Genomic DNA, 14,534 nt, shown 5'->3' with positions numbered 1-14,534 from the left:
GGATTTACATTCTGATGATTTGTATTGGCTGCTTCTGCAGATAAATAGACCGTCTAAATATCTAAATTGTGAAACGAGGGCAAGTTGTACTCAAAACTACTTCCTTGTCATTTTGCTTTACTGACATGATTTGTTTTATCCCTCCCAGGGATTGAATCATTTTTTATCCCAAATTCCTCACTTGTACTTGGTTCATGATAAAATGTTTGTGTAGACCTCCAGATTATGATTTTAAAAGCACCCCCCCCCCTTTTGTTTGAAAAAATGATTGATTTTTTCCCAGTGTTTAGAATTCCTCATGTAAAATTATTGACAAAAAAATTAAGAAAAAAAATCATGGTAATAAAGATATTTTTGCGCTCTTTAGCACTTTGAACAATATGTCTCTGGGTTTCATTCATTATTAAATTTTTTAAAATACATCCTTGGGAAAAAAAATTGTCAATATCTGAGTAGTGTATCATAAATGAAATAACATTAGAAATGTTTTCATCTCCACAGCATCTACTTCTGGCAGGCATCTGTACCTAAAAATAAGTCTACCTGACAGTTACGAGTTCCACCAAAACAAGTGGAGCTGCCACATTCTGCAAAGAAATGGAAATGTGGCATTGATATAAAGCATTTGATGTTACTGGTGTCAGTTTTTGACTATCATAGATAAAAGATCTGAGAAGAGATGAAATCACTTTCTTACTGGCTTAGGATGAATAATTCCCCAAATCACATATTATTCAACAGTCATACCACAACCACAGTGTATGAGGCTATAATTAATAAAAAAAAAATAAATAAAGTATGAGAGGAGTTGTTTCACTTTGAGAACAAAATTCAGCATATTACTGTCAGGTCTTTGTCAACATGAGGAAAAAAAAGCCTAACAAAGTATTGTAATACTGCTCGTCAAAATTTAGGGTATAAATTCATAAGTAATGTATTACCATACCCCCTAAAGAACCTAACTTGAATATGCAGTGATGCTGAATCAGGACAGGGATGGCATCTGTTAGTGAGTACGTTTACATGCACACCATATTCCGGTTCGGCTCAATATTCCGGCTAAGGTAACTGCGCCGCGGCAACTGGAATATTCCGTTTACATGTCACTTGGCATGCCCCCGTGTTTCGGCGTATTCCACTCTCTGACGTAATGCGACACTCAGCCGCGGGGGGCAGCAGTACGCGTATAGGCGTCTGGTCTGCCGGAAAAACAGACGAAGAAGTCTTCTTCCTCGTCTTCTTCTTCTTTTTCTTCTTCTTCTGTCGCTATTTCTATGTTTTCTCCCATCGATATACTCCGTGATATTTAAGTGTTTCATTAGCTGAAGGCGGACTGCAGTCTCCTGGCTCTTGCTGCTGTTCGCCCTGCCGTTTTCCCCGCTTGCAGGTAACCATAGCAACAAAGACGCCACAGGATTCCTTGTGAGTCGAGCATGCGCAGTCGTGACTGAATATTCCGGTTCGGGGAGTTTTCCGACTAAGGTGGTTACATGCCCCAATATTCCGGTTGGAACAGGAATATTCCAGGGGGCTTATTCGGAATTCTCTCCAACCGGAATATGACCTTAATCGGGTTCGGTGCGTGTTTACATGACACGTGCGCAACCGGAATATTGCGAATATTCCGGTTAATACAGGAATAAGGTCTGCATGTAAACGTGCTCAGTGAACGGAGGAGTGCTCCAAGTTGGGTGAGGGGATCTAGAAGCTCAGTGTTTCTAGATCTCTTCACCCAACTTTGAGCATTTTCACACTCTCCCTGAGTCAGGAAGAATGTGAGGTGTGAGGGAAGGACTTACTTCTGGGAATTGAGAATGGTGATGTGGAAGTAAGGTGGAGAAGCAGCCAAGAACCTCTGGAAATTACATAGAAAGATGCGGGGACTCTAAATTACAGGACACCGAGGAATCTGCCTCCTCTAAAGGAAAGGAAGATCATATGATGTGGAGTCAAATGCAAACATTTCTGCAGCAGTGGGGAAGGGCCTTGAGCTCTCTGAACTGTGCATGGGGAGGGGTGGATAGAGGAGTCCTGAGGTCCTGACAGTCCTGGTCTAAAAAGAAGATTTTGCCCCTAAGCTTTGGGTCTGCTTCACAAAACAGAAATGTTCATAAAATAATCTTTAAAAAAAGAGACACAAGTGTTGCCTTGGAGAGCCACAGTCGTGTCTAGTGTAATACACACAGCTTCTCTGTGATTACTTCCTAATACAACAGGTTCAGGAGTGAGAGGACTTCAGCATGTCAAGCTCCATGACAGCAGATAATCCTATAATTATCTCCCATGAGCAAAGACATTTCACTAAGAGTTATGTTTACATCATTATGAGCACACAGTACAAATACAAGGTCAAAAGCTACAAATACACTGGTATCCAAAGCAAGATTGTCCCATACTAAATGATCGCTGATTCTACCTGGCCGCCCAGGTGAGCCAGCTCTGACAGTGAACTGCACGGTGTCGGGTCGGGCAAGGAGGACTCTGATCCCTCGTTGAGGTCGTGCTCAGCTCTGGTGGGTCAATACTCTTCATTTTACAACAGCAGTTTGTATCCAGTATCCAGAGGCAGACAGGGGAGCAACATTTGCAAGGTAACCCCATGTCTTTTTGAACATCTACCTCATTTTAAATCCCTCTAGGTTGTTGGCAGAGACTTACCAGACTCTGTCCCGAAATCATAACTGAGCTTCCATTCCCTGCAGTCCATAGAGTGATTGATATAAAACAGCGAGGAACAACAGTTGCTTATGGCACATTAAATCATAATAACTATCTAGACAGTAATGGTCCAGCAGGTCTTCGCAGCATTGTGTTCTTCAGTCATTAATGAAAAATATTATTCAGGATGTAAAAAAAAAATTCCACTGTCCTCTCCTGTCCAAAAGCTTCCCATGTGGTTTCATCCTAAGGAAGGTCGAGTCAGGTTTGCAACGCCGCTTGTGCTTTCTGAACAGCCACTTCCAGCATGGCGTGGTCGCTGAGCATCTGTATGAGAGCAGCTGGCTCCATCTCCAGCAGCATGCCTACAGACGCACACAGAGAGAGAGAGAGAGAATATGGTGACATGCTCCAACAAACATATCAGTCATATTGCACTCATGACCTACATAAATATTTGGCCTTCAATCAAACATCGCAGAGTTAGAGTGCCGACTAACCTGTTATATCATTGGCGTGCACTGGATCCAGCTCCTCCACCAATGAGAAGAGCTTCTCTCCCAGCCTCTCTGTGTCATCAGCGTCTGACGAGTCGCTCACGTCCGTCTCCTCCACACTCTGCCTGAGGGCCAGCATCACACACACACACACACACACACTCAGATACTGGCTCGACTTACACACCCCACCTCACTAATACTGATTGCTACTTTTACATTGAACTTCATGCATTTCAACTGCAAATGAACTAGGAGGAAAATTAAAAGCCAAAACCGAAAAGTAAAAGAATGCACTTAAAAAAAAATATAAAAAAAAGTGGGAGTGGACATGACTATGCTTTAATATGCTACAAAATATGAGATTATGCTGTAAACAGTGATAGTGACATACTCTTTCAGTGCCGTCAGGGCAAGGTTCACCTGCTCTTCCAGGAGTGCAGGGTCTGAGAGGAGGTTTAACACTGCGTCTTTGTGCTGCTCCAGAAGCATACCTGTGGAACGAGAGTGATGATGCACAGGGCCCAACAGACTTGTTGCAAAAAGAGAGAAAGACAGCTGGCTTTAGGTGGAGCTACCATAAATACACTGAACTGCTATTAACTAAGAGTAACGGCTCGTCCCAGCACAGACACAGACCCTGCAGGTCTGTTCCCCCGTCACCAGCTGGATGCTTTCTGATGGCTTACCGGTGATTTTCTGCGAGTGGCCTGTGTTGTAAACATCCACGAGCTCAAACAGCTGCTCGCCCAGGGAGTCGGAGGACGCAGACACATCGTCTTCATCTTTACAACTCGCCTTGCTGCCGAAAACACAGCGCCGTAAGAATACACTCCTCAAACCATCCGGAATCTCTTCCACACTTGTCTGCACCGTGAAATCCCTTTAAAGCTGGATCAAAACCCACTATCGGCTTTACTGGCGGTGCAGAGCATTTATGAAATGGGCAAATGTGATGCAGTCTAATTATGATCTCTGCATAACATCATTACACAGTTTGAACAAATGTTTGCCAACAGAGAGTGTCTACAGCATGCACATCAAATTCAAGCCATTTCATTTTGAATACATTACAGCCAGAAAAGAATAAATCATTCTTAATCTTGATTGAGCAGCACATTACTCCCAGTTTAATATATACTCTGTTACTTCTCCCCCAGTGCAATTTTCATCAACATGTCCTGCCATCTCTAAAAGAAAGAAAATAAAAATCAAATTCCCTCGACATTGGGATGGACGGGGCGGGGGGGTGTACCTGGACTCCTGCGCCAGGTGAAGGGCTCTGAGGGCTTTCTCCAAGGCTCCAGCCAGCATGGCCTCATCCTGCAGCATCTGGCTCAGCACAGGACCGGGCAGCTCCAGCAGCATGCCTGCAGCACAGAGACCGTCGCTGATCATCACCACAAGATGAGCTCATTCTAATAGCTCTGCTCGCTTGCTAATATCAAATCGCGATACTTAGGAAGCACAATACATATCGAATTGGCCCCCCAAGTATCGAGATAGCATCGAATCGAGAGGTCAGCATACTAGTCCCAGCCCTAGTTGTGATTATTACTGCTAATAATCACAACGATATGCCTGACTGGGACTGTTTGTACGCGTGCCACAGTGTCACGTGGGCCGCCTCACCTGTAAGTTTCCCAGCGATCTCCGCGTGTTTGGGATAAATCAGATTATACAGCTGTTCACCGAGCGCCTCCAGGTCCTCCTCCTCGTCCATGTCCGTCACCTCTGACTGCAGGGTACAGTCGCGTTGCGGTGGAATCTAATCTGTAATCTGTAATCTCTCAGGTCCTCGTCCTCGGCATCGTGACCAGGCTCCGGCCTGCCAGCGGCCCGGAGAGAGTCTTCCTCCCTACAGCGGCGCTCTGCTTCTCGCCGACATGTTGCTCCTGTGATGCGCTCCAACACAGCTGGCACCTGACGCCTCGCTGTAAACACCAGGCGCAGGAGGATGACGTTGACGTCGCGGATCACCATACGCGGTTGCGCTCAGGGGATGTTCCTCCGCGGTGTTTACGGATAAATAGTGCCTCGTAAAGTGGCATTTAAAAATTGTTATATCGTTAACACAATATTATGAACACTGATTCTGCTCTATTGAGTGTTATAGCGAAATCTTCGTGTGTATAAAACGTGGTCTTGGCGGTGATTATATCAACAGTTGTCGTGGCGCAGGGATTTAGACAAAATGTTATTTCCAGTCATCACATGGCTAATACACAACATAAATACAAAGACAGCTCAATATATATAGTACAGGCCAAAAGTTTGGACACACCTTCTCATTCAATGCGTTTTCTTTATTTTCATGACTATTTACATTGTAGATTCTCACTGAAGGAATCAAAACTATGAATGAACACATGTGGAGTTATGTACTTAACAAAAAAAGGTGAAATAACTGAAAACATGTTTTATATTCTAGTTTCTTCAAAATAGCCACCCTTTGCTCTGATTACTGCTTTGCACACTCTTGGCATTCTCTGGATGAGCTTCAAGAGGTAGTCACCTGAAATGGTTTTCACTTCACAGGTGTGCCTTATCAGGGTTAATTAGTGGAATTTCTTGCTTTATCAATGGGGTTGGGACCATCAGTTGTGTTGTGCAGAAGTCAGGTTACTACACAGAATTTACACGGTATTCCATTGCCAATTTTTGTAACAAATGGATTTATTCCTGACTAAAATATACCTACAGTTCCAAAATGGGGTGTTGTGGGGACTAAAATTGTGTTTGTACATCATTTTCCAATATTGTAACGCCTGCCTGGAAGGCAGATAATTTGATGGGGAGCTTGTTCAGGTCATAGTCACATCTAAGTAAGAGGTTAATGCCTCCTAACTCATTAAATATGTCATTTGGGACATGGAAGCACAGGGTGTTTTTATTTTTCAAAAAGGATCTTAACCAATTAATTTTAGTAGTCCAGTTAACACAATTTATATCAATGGCTTTAAGAGCTCCTTCCTTGTATCCTTTAACCAGAGCTCCTTTCCTGATGTAGTGCGTTTTTCTGTTCCAGATAGAATTAAAGTTAGCCTGGTTTATAGACTCGATCGCTCTTTTGGAGGGTGACAGAGAATAGGCCGGGTAAATGAATCTTAAAAGGCATTGTATTTTTGTGAGGAAAAATTGGCCAATAATAGAAATGTCCCTTTGAGACCAAATGTACAAATATGATTTACACTGTCAATTTTTCAAACTCTGTATTTTTAATAAGAATTGAGACAGCTCAATAGTTCAAGATAATGATCAAAAATACAAATGCAGTAAACTATAGGCCTATATACAAAAAACATACATGAGATAAAGAAATAATTCACAATGCCCAACAGTTTTGTTTTGTTTATTTACTTTTTAGCCTTGGGATTTCCCTTGAGGTATTTTAACAGTATAATACACTCCAATGCCAGTTAATGTCTTAAGAAAATGCCAGACAGAAGTAAATACGTTATCCCCAGCACAAATGTAACACAACAAGATGACAGCAGGCTGTGGAGGATGTCAAAAGATGAAGGAAAACAGTTCATTTGTAAAAAATGATCATTTTGTTCAGATTTCATAGATGATCTCAGCAATTCCTTCCTCCTCTTCCTCCTCCTCCAGTGGTTCAAGTCGTGGTCTTTTAGACACTGGTGTTTCTTCAGTGGTGGGTATGACACCTTCTTCGCTTACAAAGGACTCACCAGCCTGTGTGCCTGGAAACACGAACACAAACATTAAATCATTTTAATAAATACATGCATTTTAAGTAAAGAGAATTTTTACTCAGACAAACACAGACACATCTAGAGAACAAGCGGTCTGTGTGTGCAGAGCAGTGGGGAGTGGCTGTGAGCTGAATGTTGAATGCAGAGCGCCATAGGTGAGAGGGGGGATACTGGAGGTGTCAACGACGTGTGTTGCAGCAGTGATGCCCGGGCTGAGGGGCTGCAGATGTCTGATCACATGTGTTGAAGAAACAGTTCACATCACTCCCCCACTGTTGCCCCCCCTGCAGCCTGGCGGGTTGGGGTCCCCGTGCCCAGAGATGCTCTTGAGGCCTCTCCAGGCTGCAGCTAATCCTGCATCTTCCTCCTTCTCAACTCCCTCTGCCCTGCCTTCAGCTCCCCCTTGTTAAGCTACCTACAGGCTCTCTTTTTTTGTAGATGCAACACATGCTGATACTAACATTGCGTCACAAGGTCAAGATCAATCATAGTTTGTTACCTAAGGTCTCACTGTAAAAAGGCTCCTTGCTATGCCTATGTCTAGCTCAAAGTGTTTGTTTGAAAAGAGACATACACACAGTTTACATGCACACCATATTCCGATTCGGGTCAATATTCTGGTTAAGGTAATTTTCCGAATAAGGCGTTCATATGAATATTCCGTTTACATGTTACTTGGCAGCTTTCTGATTTCTAATGTCTTTGATTGTGGCAGCATAATGTAGCAGTTCTTTTCTAAAGAGTACAATGTTTGGTTTAGATTTGGCCCATTTGTTCTTATGGATATGAAATTTTCCCAAACTCAAGATTAACTGACAGAAAAAACATATATCTTTGTCTACAGTCTGATCATCAAAATAAATTAAAACGTTTTTTTTTTTTTTTTTTTTTTTCCTGGAAAATGATCGTTCTTCCTGTATTTCTTTGTACAAAATGTTGGACATCTTCCCAAAAAGTTCTGCTTGTTGTGCATTGATAAAATAAGTGAGCGATGGTTTCATCTTCAAGTCCACAGAAATCACACAAATATTCAATATCTATTTTAAATCTTTCAAGTGTTTTCTTTGCAGGGTAGATTTCTCTTGCTGCTTTTCGACATGTCGTTCTCCCCGCTTGCAGTAACCATAGCAACAAAGACACCCCAGGACTCACTGCGAATAGAGTGCCATGATACAAACAACACGTGTTTCTTATACAGATGCTAGTAGCAGCAGAGCAGCCAGCACACATTCAACTGAATAGGTGCTGGACCAAAAAAAAATCAACTTAGAGGAAAAAAGAAAAAACTGTCTGCACACTTCAGCTCCCAGTTAAAGTGCAATTTGTTTAGCACTTGGATTTATTTCCACAGACGCTAACATATATAAGTAAGTATAAATAAGTTGCATTATTGAACTGGGTGACGGATTCTTGTATCCATCAGTCACTGTTACCAGTCATCTTACTCACCTTTGCTTCTCACGTGTCCTCTCAATGTTTTGATCGACAGCTGTGTGCCCACTGTCACGGGTCTCGGCGGAGGGTCAGTCTGAGTGCCGACATGTTTGAGCCTCACGCAGTGCTGTGTTATACTCTGTAACTTTACCAGACACATAAAGCAGTGTATCATGGACCAAGTAATACCGGTTTCAACATGTCACGATAGTTAATACGATACCAAATCATGTGCGTATGAAATGATAACAGCAGCACACATATTTTCAAAAACTAACACACTTTTGGGGCGGTTAGCCTTCATTTGTCTTTTCGGCAATCCCGACTATAACGTTATCAACGGTACTAATGAAAAACTTCACAACCTCTTACCTTCTTGATGAGACAGAAGAAAAAAATCACTTACCGCTTGATTATTTGATGTTGGTGCAGACAGTGTGGGGACAGCAGAGTCATTTAGCCTTAAAAGCTTCGCGAAACCGGCATTGTATTCTTTCAGGTTGATAAAACAGTCCGGGCTGAAATGAGCCGAACAGACCAGCAAATTTGGACTGAAATCTTGCGGGACCCGGGAAAAAATAAACATCAGCCACTGGTCTCTGAGGTGTCTTTCTTTTGGAAGACTGTGCAAAGAAACATGAGTCACCTTGCATCCGGCTATGGCGCAACAACGTTTCTTGGACATGTTGCTAACTTTGTCACCTTGTTACCTGGGGAGCGGAGGCAAGCTGGCTAGTTTAATTTTGTTTTTACTGCAAATTAACAACAAGCAGGTATACAAGGCTGGGTAGTTTAAGTGGGCGGCGTAGCCTTACGTGTGACATCACAGAAATGAGGAAGTGCTGTCCGCTCGTCTTAAAGGGAGAGTTTCAAAGAACCGGCTGTGTGCATTTCTCCATTTATCACAGATTTAATGCATGGGACAATATTTATGTGGCTCAGAGACCTTCCCAATCACGAAAAAACAACGAAAATAGCATTTTTCATGCCATGGGGTCTTTAACATCATGTATACCGTGGACTGCAGGTTCCTCTCCAGCCCAGCAGGGGGCGATAATTAGCCCGCCGATTAGAAGGAGGGAGAAGAAGACGCTTCCTCCCTTCTCGGTCCTTTTCCTCCGCTAAAAGGTAACGTGGTCGCCTCGTCTCTGTGTACCGGAATACAAAGTTTGACATTTTCCATCGTCTGTATCTCATTTAGACCCTCAAAAGCTCCAGGGTGTTGTTGTGTGGGTACTTATACAAACGAAGTGGCAGGAACTGTCGCCTTTTATTCGTGAAATTGAACAATAAACTATGTTAAGCACGGTAGCCCGGCGAGGCCTCGTTGCGCTGTTAGCATGAAGCTGGGCTCGACTCATTACTAAGCGATGGATGTTTCACAGTTTCACCATTTTGCAGTTAAATAAGCGCGAACGTGAAACGACAAAGTGTTTAATGAGCGGTTTATTTCAGGCTATGAGGGGTGAACCTTGCTTTGTAGCCTAATGTTAATCTCTAATCCCTTATTTGTCATTAATAAAAATGACGGACATGGCAATCGACCGGTCAAACTCTGAGGAGTCGATAGCTAACACAGACTAGTTTTAGTAGCTGGGTATAATCCTTTATTTGACTCGAGTTGACCTTTTTAAATGTTTTTTTTTAATCGTTTTGGTCCAGGTTCACCATGTCGTCTCATCTGCAGTGGATGGTGATCAGGAATTGCTCCAGCTTCCTCATCAAGAGGAACGGGCAGACCTACAGCACTGTGAGTACAGCGGACACCACACACTGCCGGGGTATCAAGCCCACCTCGCTATGACACTCGAGAGTGGTCGCTATAGGCTGTGACATTACTATTACTGGCAGCCTAGATGAGGAGAAAAGCTGATCATAAAGTGACTTTTTTTGTGCGGCCCTTAACCTCGATTTAGCAGAAAATAGCAAGTACACAACAGGATCTGGGATGATATGCATATCTCCCCAATTTAATACTGTCAGGATGCTTGGGTGTCGATCTGATATGTATTGCGATTTGATGTTATGACTTACTGGATTTTTAGATTTTTGAATTATCCTCTGTTCTGGAAATTGCTCAGAAACTCCCTGTTACTGTTTGTGGATGTAAATATTCATGAAGTTGTCAAAATAGGGCATTTTATACAGTGATGTCAAGTTTAAAAATAGCTTCACTACAATGACAATGGTTATGACATGGGGCTAACATCACATGAACCCACAAGAGTCTCAGCTTTCCAGTCAAACAATTTCTGAACTGAAAGCCTGTTTAGGCCCCAGTCTGCACAAATTTCCTCCTTTTACAACAGGCTAAAATAACATGTTTGCACTGCATGCAAAAACTGGATGGTTTGTGGCCCAAACTGCATGGGATTAGCATAAGGTGTCCATGTCTGCAAAGGTGAGACCTGTGGGTACCCAGAGAACCCATTTTCATTCTGATATCCTGAAGTCAGAGGTCAAGGGACCCTTCTGAAATGCCAGTTGTTCCCCGCACTAAAATTTAGTCTGTGCAGCATTATTTAGCACACTTGCTGACAGCCTAGCAGGAACCCCAATACAAATCCCCCCACTCTTACTACACAGTTGTGTAATTTGTTTGTCTCATTTGTTTAACAGGAGCCCAACAACCTGAAGTCCAAGAACTCGTTCCGCTTCAATGGGCTGGTGCACAAGAAGACAGTTGGCGTGCAGCCCGCAGCCGATGGCAAGGGCGTTGTCGTGGTGCTGAAGAAGCGTTCAGGTAAACACTAGGTGCTCTTCATGTTGTGTCGTCCTGCCACGTGTGGATTAACAGTCCAAACCTCATGAATTCATTGTGTGCTGATTCTGTGGAGAAATTACTGCTGGATAAGCAAGTCTGTTTTTTTTTTTTTTTTTTTTTCAATTCAAATGAAAAGCCTCTCTGCTTATTTGTTGTCAGCAGTGCTTACTTATTAAAACTCAGTTGTATTAAATGGGTAAAGTTGATCTGCAGATGCTTAGAAATGACTAATGGCCTGACTGCTAGACAACAACTATGTTAAGGGTGCACTAACCCTTGGAGAATTTCCAGAATCCTAGTAATTAAGAGTAAAAGTACAGCTGCTCTGTCTTTTTATACGTAGTTTACAGGGAGAGCTGATGCTGTTTGAAGGCGGGTAGAGAAAAACAAGCAGAAATTAAAATGATGGCTGTCAAAGGTTTTATCGCATTTGTGAGCATGCTGAACTGTAGTAAAGTGTGAGCTCTTAAAGTAGATAACCATGAGTTGTCAGAGGTTTTACTGCCATACCTCTGAAACTTTGAGTAAACTGCTCTCCACTTTGTGTTTGCAGGAAAATAGATGTTAGGCTGCTTGAAGTACTTATTTCTTGTAGCCGTTATGTTGTGGATTTTGTTGTCCTGGTTGGATACTCTGAGATGCAGATTACTAAAAAAAACATTTGTGGGTACAAAAACGTTTTCAGTGTAGAAAGTCAGCTTTAAGACTTACAGACTGACCAGTTGGGTTGTATTTTTGTACACACTGAAGGTTGATGCAGACATTGAAGGCTTCAGTAAATCAGAACTTTAAAGTTTTTATTTCTGGCTAATTAATGCTAATATGGCAAACCACTTATGTCTTGCTGTCCAGGTCAGCGCAAACCTGCCAGCTCCTATGAGAAGATCACCATCAACAAGAACTCCCGTGCCACACTCAACAGCCTGAGGCACATCATCCGCAAGAACAACTACAGGAAGGACCTGCGCATGGTGAGGTTACCTACGTTGTCTCATGTCGAAAACTATTAGACACATTAACCACCGCGGCTAATGGGAATTCATGGAAAACTGTTATTTTAAATTGAAGTTTTGTCTTTGTAATCTTTAAAAAATTCTAATTTGAGTGTAATTTCCCCAGGCGGCCCTGCGTCGTGCCAGTGCCATCCTGAAGAGCCAGAAGCCTGTTGTGGTCAAAAAGAAGCGCACCAGGGCTGCCAAGACCGCATAAACTGATACACATGATAAATAAAATAAAAGCTTTTTGTTTGAAAAAGTAACTACAGTGTCTTGAGTCTTTTATGCAAACATGCATTTTAGTTACATCTGAGTATTGTTTATAACATGATTGTCTTAAAGTCACAAAAACACTATGGGGAAAAATGTAAGTGATTACAATTTGAGTGTTTCCTAAAATTGACAGCAATCTGTGTAATGACTGACAGTTTGTTCTTACGCATTTAAGGTTGAAACAGGTCAGTAAAACTGGGTAAATACAAGTAATTTAAAAAAAAATTCTGATCCTCAGAATTTGGAAAACTGAACACACCCAAGATATTTATTTTTTCTAATCATTGTTAAAACTGGACAGACAATACTATAAAACGTAACATTTTGACAAACATGGGAACACAAACTACAATTTCTATGCCTAGTGTGCCACCAAGAAGTGATGTAACTGGGGAAAACATGCAGCCACTGCGCACCAGGCTGAGTTTCTGAGAAGCAGCTGTACCGACAGCCTGGAAGTTCAGAGGTTTGCTGTTGTATTGAGTGTTATCAGCTGCTGGAGGTTGTGCAGTTTGACATGCCCGATGTTTCACCCCGAAACCTGCTAACAGACTGCCGACGTGGCTGAAATCTGATTTACTCAACAATTAGTTTTGCGTGACCTGCTGCTCAAGAAGATGCACCGACTCTCCTGTCGAGCTCCTGGCAGAAACAAACATTCAGATCAGCCCTGAAAGCTGCATGTGCTGTGAAGTTACAGGAAATATTTCATGTTCAGTGACCGCTTCACCTAGGGCCCGACAAATATTGCTGCAGTTTTATAAGTGCTTCTGCTTTTGCAAACTCTGTGTATGAATTTGAGCCATTTGTTTGGTACATCCTCTTCTCATGGAGTTGTTGATGTCGCAGGTTGAACATGTGCTGCACGTGATGGAAATCAGTTGCAGCTAATTAAATATGAGGATGCATGTTGCTGCCTGCATTGATCATCTATGTCCCCAGGGTGCACATGACATCTCTGTGACACCCTTGATGTTGTAAGTCCACATTTACTGTGATTAGAGAGGCTTTAAATGGGTACTTTTCACTCTTTTGTGTACTCAATAAATACATAAAGGATATCATTTTCATTTCATGCACATCTGACTGAGATTGATAGAGCCTCTGTTGATGCAGTCACAAACTCTGCCCAGTGGTGCAGAAAAATTGGATAGATTTATTTTAAAGCAGCCCACTGGCAGCTTTCCACCTCTGGCTTTGGAAAAAAAAAAAAATCTGTTGTCACCTCCCCTAGAGTTAAGCTGATCAACTATCCCTTGCCAATCATTTCTGTGTTGAAGCGCAGCTCTTTCACATGGGACCTGAACGCACCGCGGGGAGATGATGCCGATTCTGTGAGGATGTGCAAGCTTTCCTGCTCCTTACGAGGCGCGCTGTGGTCGCTATGAGGGGGGCCAGGACGGTGCTGTTGTTCCTGCCCCTGGCCCTGCTGCTCCTGCAGAGTAGGAGCTTTGAGCTGCAGGACACCATCCACGCCCTGATCGAGGAGAACATCCACCTGCACGACCAGCTGGAGAACCTCACCCAAGCCCTCAGGGAGCTCCGGCGAATGCTGTGGCAGCACTCAAAAGGTACTGAATCCTGCTCACCCCAAAATCACTGTGACTTCCACTCTGCACTCAACAAGTCAAACATGCCTTCAAAGTTGTTTGTTTCTGCATAATTAGGACAAATTGTCCTCCTTTTTGTTATACTTCTGCTTCTTTGTGGGTCTTGGTCTGATGCTGCTGCTGCTTGTTGTGAGTGGCTATCATGAATGAGTTTGCAAGCCTGTTGTGTTTGATCCATGCATGAGATATGTGAAAAGAAAAAAAAAATCCTCATGAGGACAGCAAACTAAATAAAATTAATTTTAGCCGTCTACCAAAATGTAATTGACAGCCTAATCATGATACAAAACTTAACAATTTTTTGGCACTGAACATTGTTTGAAAAGGACAGTCAGTTATTCATTTTCATCATTTGCTAACAAAGTTATGTTTTGAAAGAGATCAATAACCTCCATCAATAACTTCCTGTTCCAATGAGGAGCCAGTTTCCATGTGTTAATCATATATCATACTGCTGATCATACATGATGATGCCAAACCAATACATCTGTATTTAATTAGACAGATATTGGGTGAATATCTGCCTCAAGACACCAAATATGTTCCCCTTGTTCAACAGTTTTTATGAAATGTTGCATTTTTTTTTT

The 14,534-nt window shown here is 42.5% G+C and overlaps 2 protein-coding genes across 3 annotated transcripts; one reads left to right on the top strand and one right to left on the bottom strand.

The window, feature by feature from the left end:
* Positions 1–2,148: 2,148 nt before the first annotated feature.
* LOC115368543 (uncharacterized) lies at positions 2,149–5,108 on the bottom strand. Its single transcript, XM_030064684.1, has 6 exons — positions 4,788–5,108; positions 4,411–4,525; positions 3,845–3,957; positions 3,550–3,649; positions 3,159–3,280; positions 2,149–3,023 (listed from the first exon to the last, which is right to left on the bottom strand). Exons 1-6 carry the CDS (start codon positions 4,876–4,878, stop codon positions 2,920–2,922), a joined length of 645 nt encoding a protein of 214 aa, XP_029920544.1. The 5' UTR covers positions 4,879–5,108; the 3' UTR covers positions 2,149–2,919.
* A 4,259-nt stretch (positions 5,109–9,367) lies between these two features.
* On the top strand, positions 9,368–12,327 carry rpl28 (ribosomal protein L28). Of its 2 annotated transcripts, none has more exons than XM_030064685.1 (5): positions 9,368–9,433; positions 9,968–10,055; positions 10,925–11,048; positions 11,922–12,040; positions 12,189–12,327. In XM_030064685.1, the coding sequence occupies exons 2-5, from the start codon at positions 9,975–9,977 to the stop codon at positions 12,276–12,278; spliced, it is 414 nt and encodes a 137-aa protein (XP_029920545.1). In that variant the 5' UTR covers positions 9,368–9,433; positions 9,968–9,974; the 3' UTR covers positions 12,279–12,327. The 2 variants fall into 2 exon arrangements, with proteins under 2 accessions (XP_029920545.1, XP_029920547.1); XM_030064687.1 differs by lacking the exon at positions 9,368–9,433 and adding an exon at positions 9,510–9,534.
* Positions 12,328–14,534: the final 2,207 nt, after the last annotated feature.

Source organism: Myripristis murdjan, chromosome 12, assembly GCF_902150065.1.
Source record: "Myripristis murdjan chromosome 12, fMyrMur1.1, whole genome shotgun sequence".
In the NCBI taxonomy this organism is placed as follows: Eukaryota; Metazoa; Chordata; class Actinopteri; order Holocentriformes; family Holocentridae; genus Myripristis; species Myripristis murdjan.
The sequence above is the reverse complement of the archived record's forward strand: the minus strand, read 5'-3'. Positions and strand labels throughout refer to the sequence as shown.

Bases quoted from the DNA above. Each gene is read 5' to 3' on its own strand.
- LOC115368543 (XM_030064684.1), bottom strand. From the start codon at position 4,878: ATGGACGAGGAGGAGGACCTGGAGGCGCTCGGTGAACAGCTGTATAAT. The intron at 3,650-3,844 runs GTAAGCCATCAG...CTCGTTCCACAG, and splicing joins CCACTCGCAGAAAATCACCG to GTATGCTTCTGGAGCAGCAC. The intron at 3,024-3,158 runs GTTAGTCGGCAC...GTGCGTCTGTAG, and splicing joins GCACGCCAATGATATAACAG to GCATGCTGCTGGAGATGGAG.
- rpl28 (XM_030064685.1), top strand. From the start codon at position 9,975: ATGTCGTCTCATCTGCAGTGGATGGTGATCAGGAATTGCTCCAGCTTC. The intron at 10,056-10,924 runs GTGAGTACAGCG...TTTGTTTAACAG, and splicing joins ACGGGCAGACCTACAGCACT to GAGCCCAACAACCTGAAGTC. The intron at 12,041-12,188 runs GTGAGGTTACCT...TAATTTCCCCAG, and splicing joins ACAGGAAGGACCTGCGCATG to GCGGCCCTGCGTCGTGCCAG.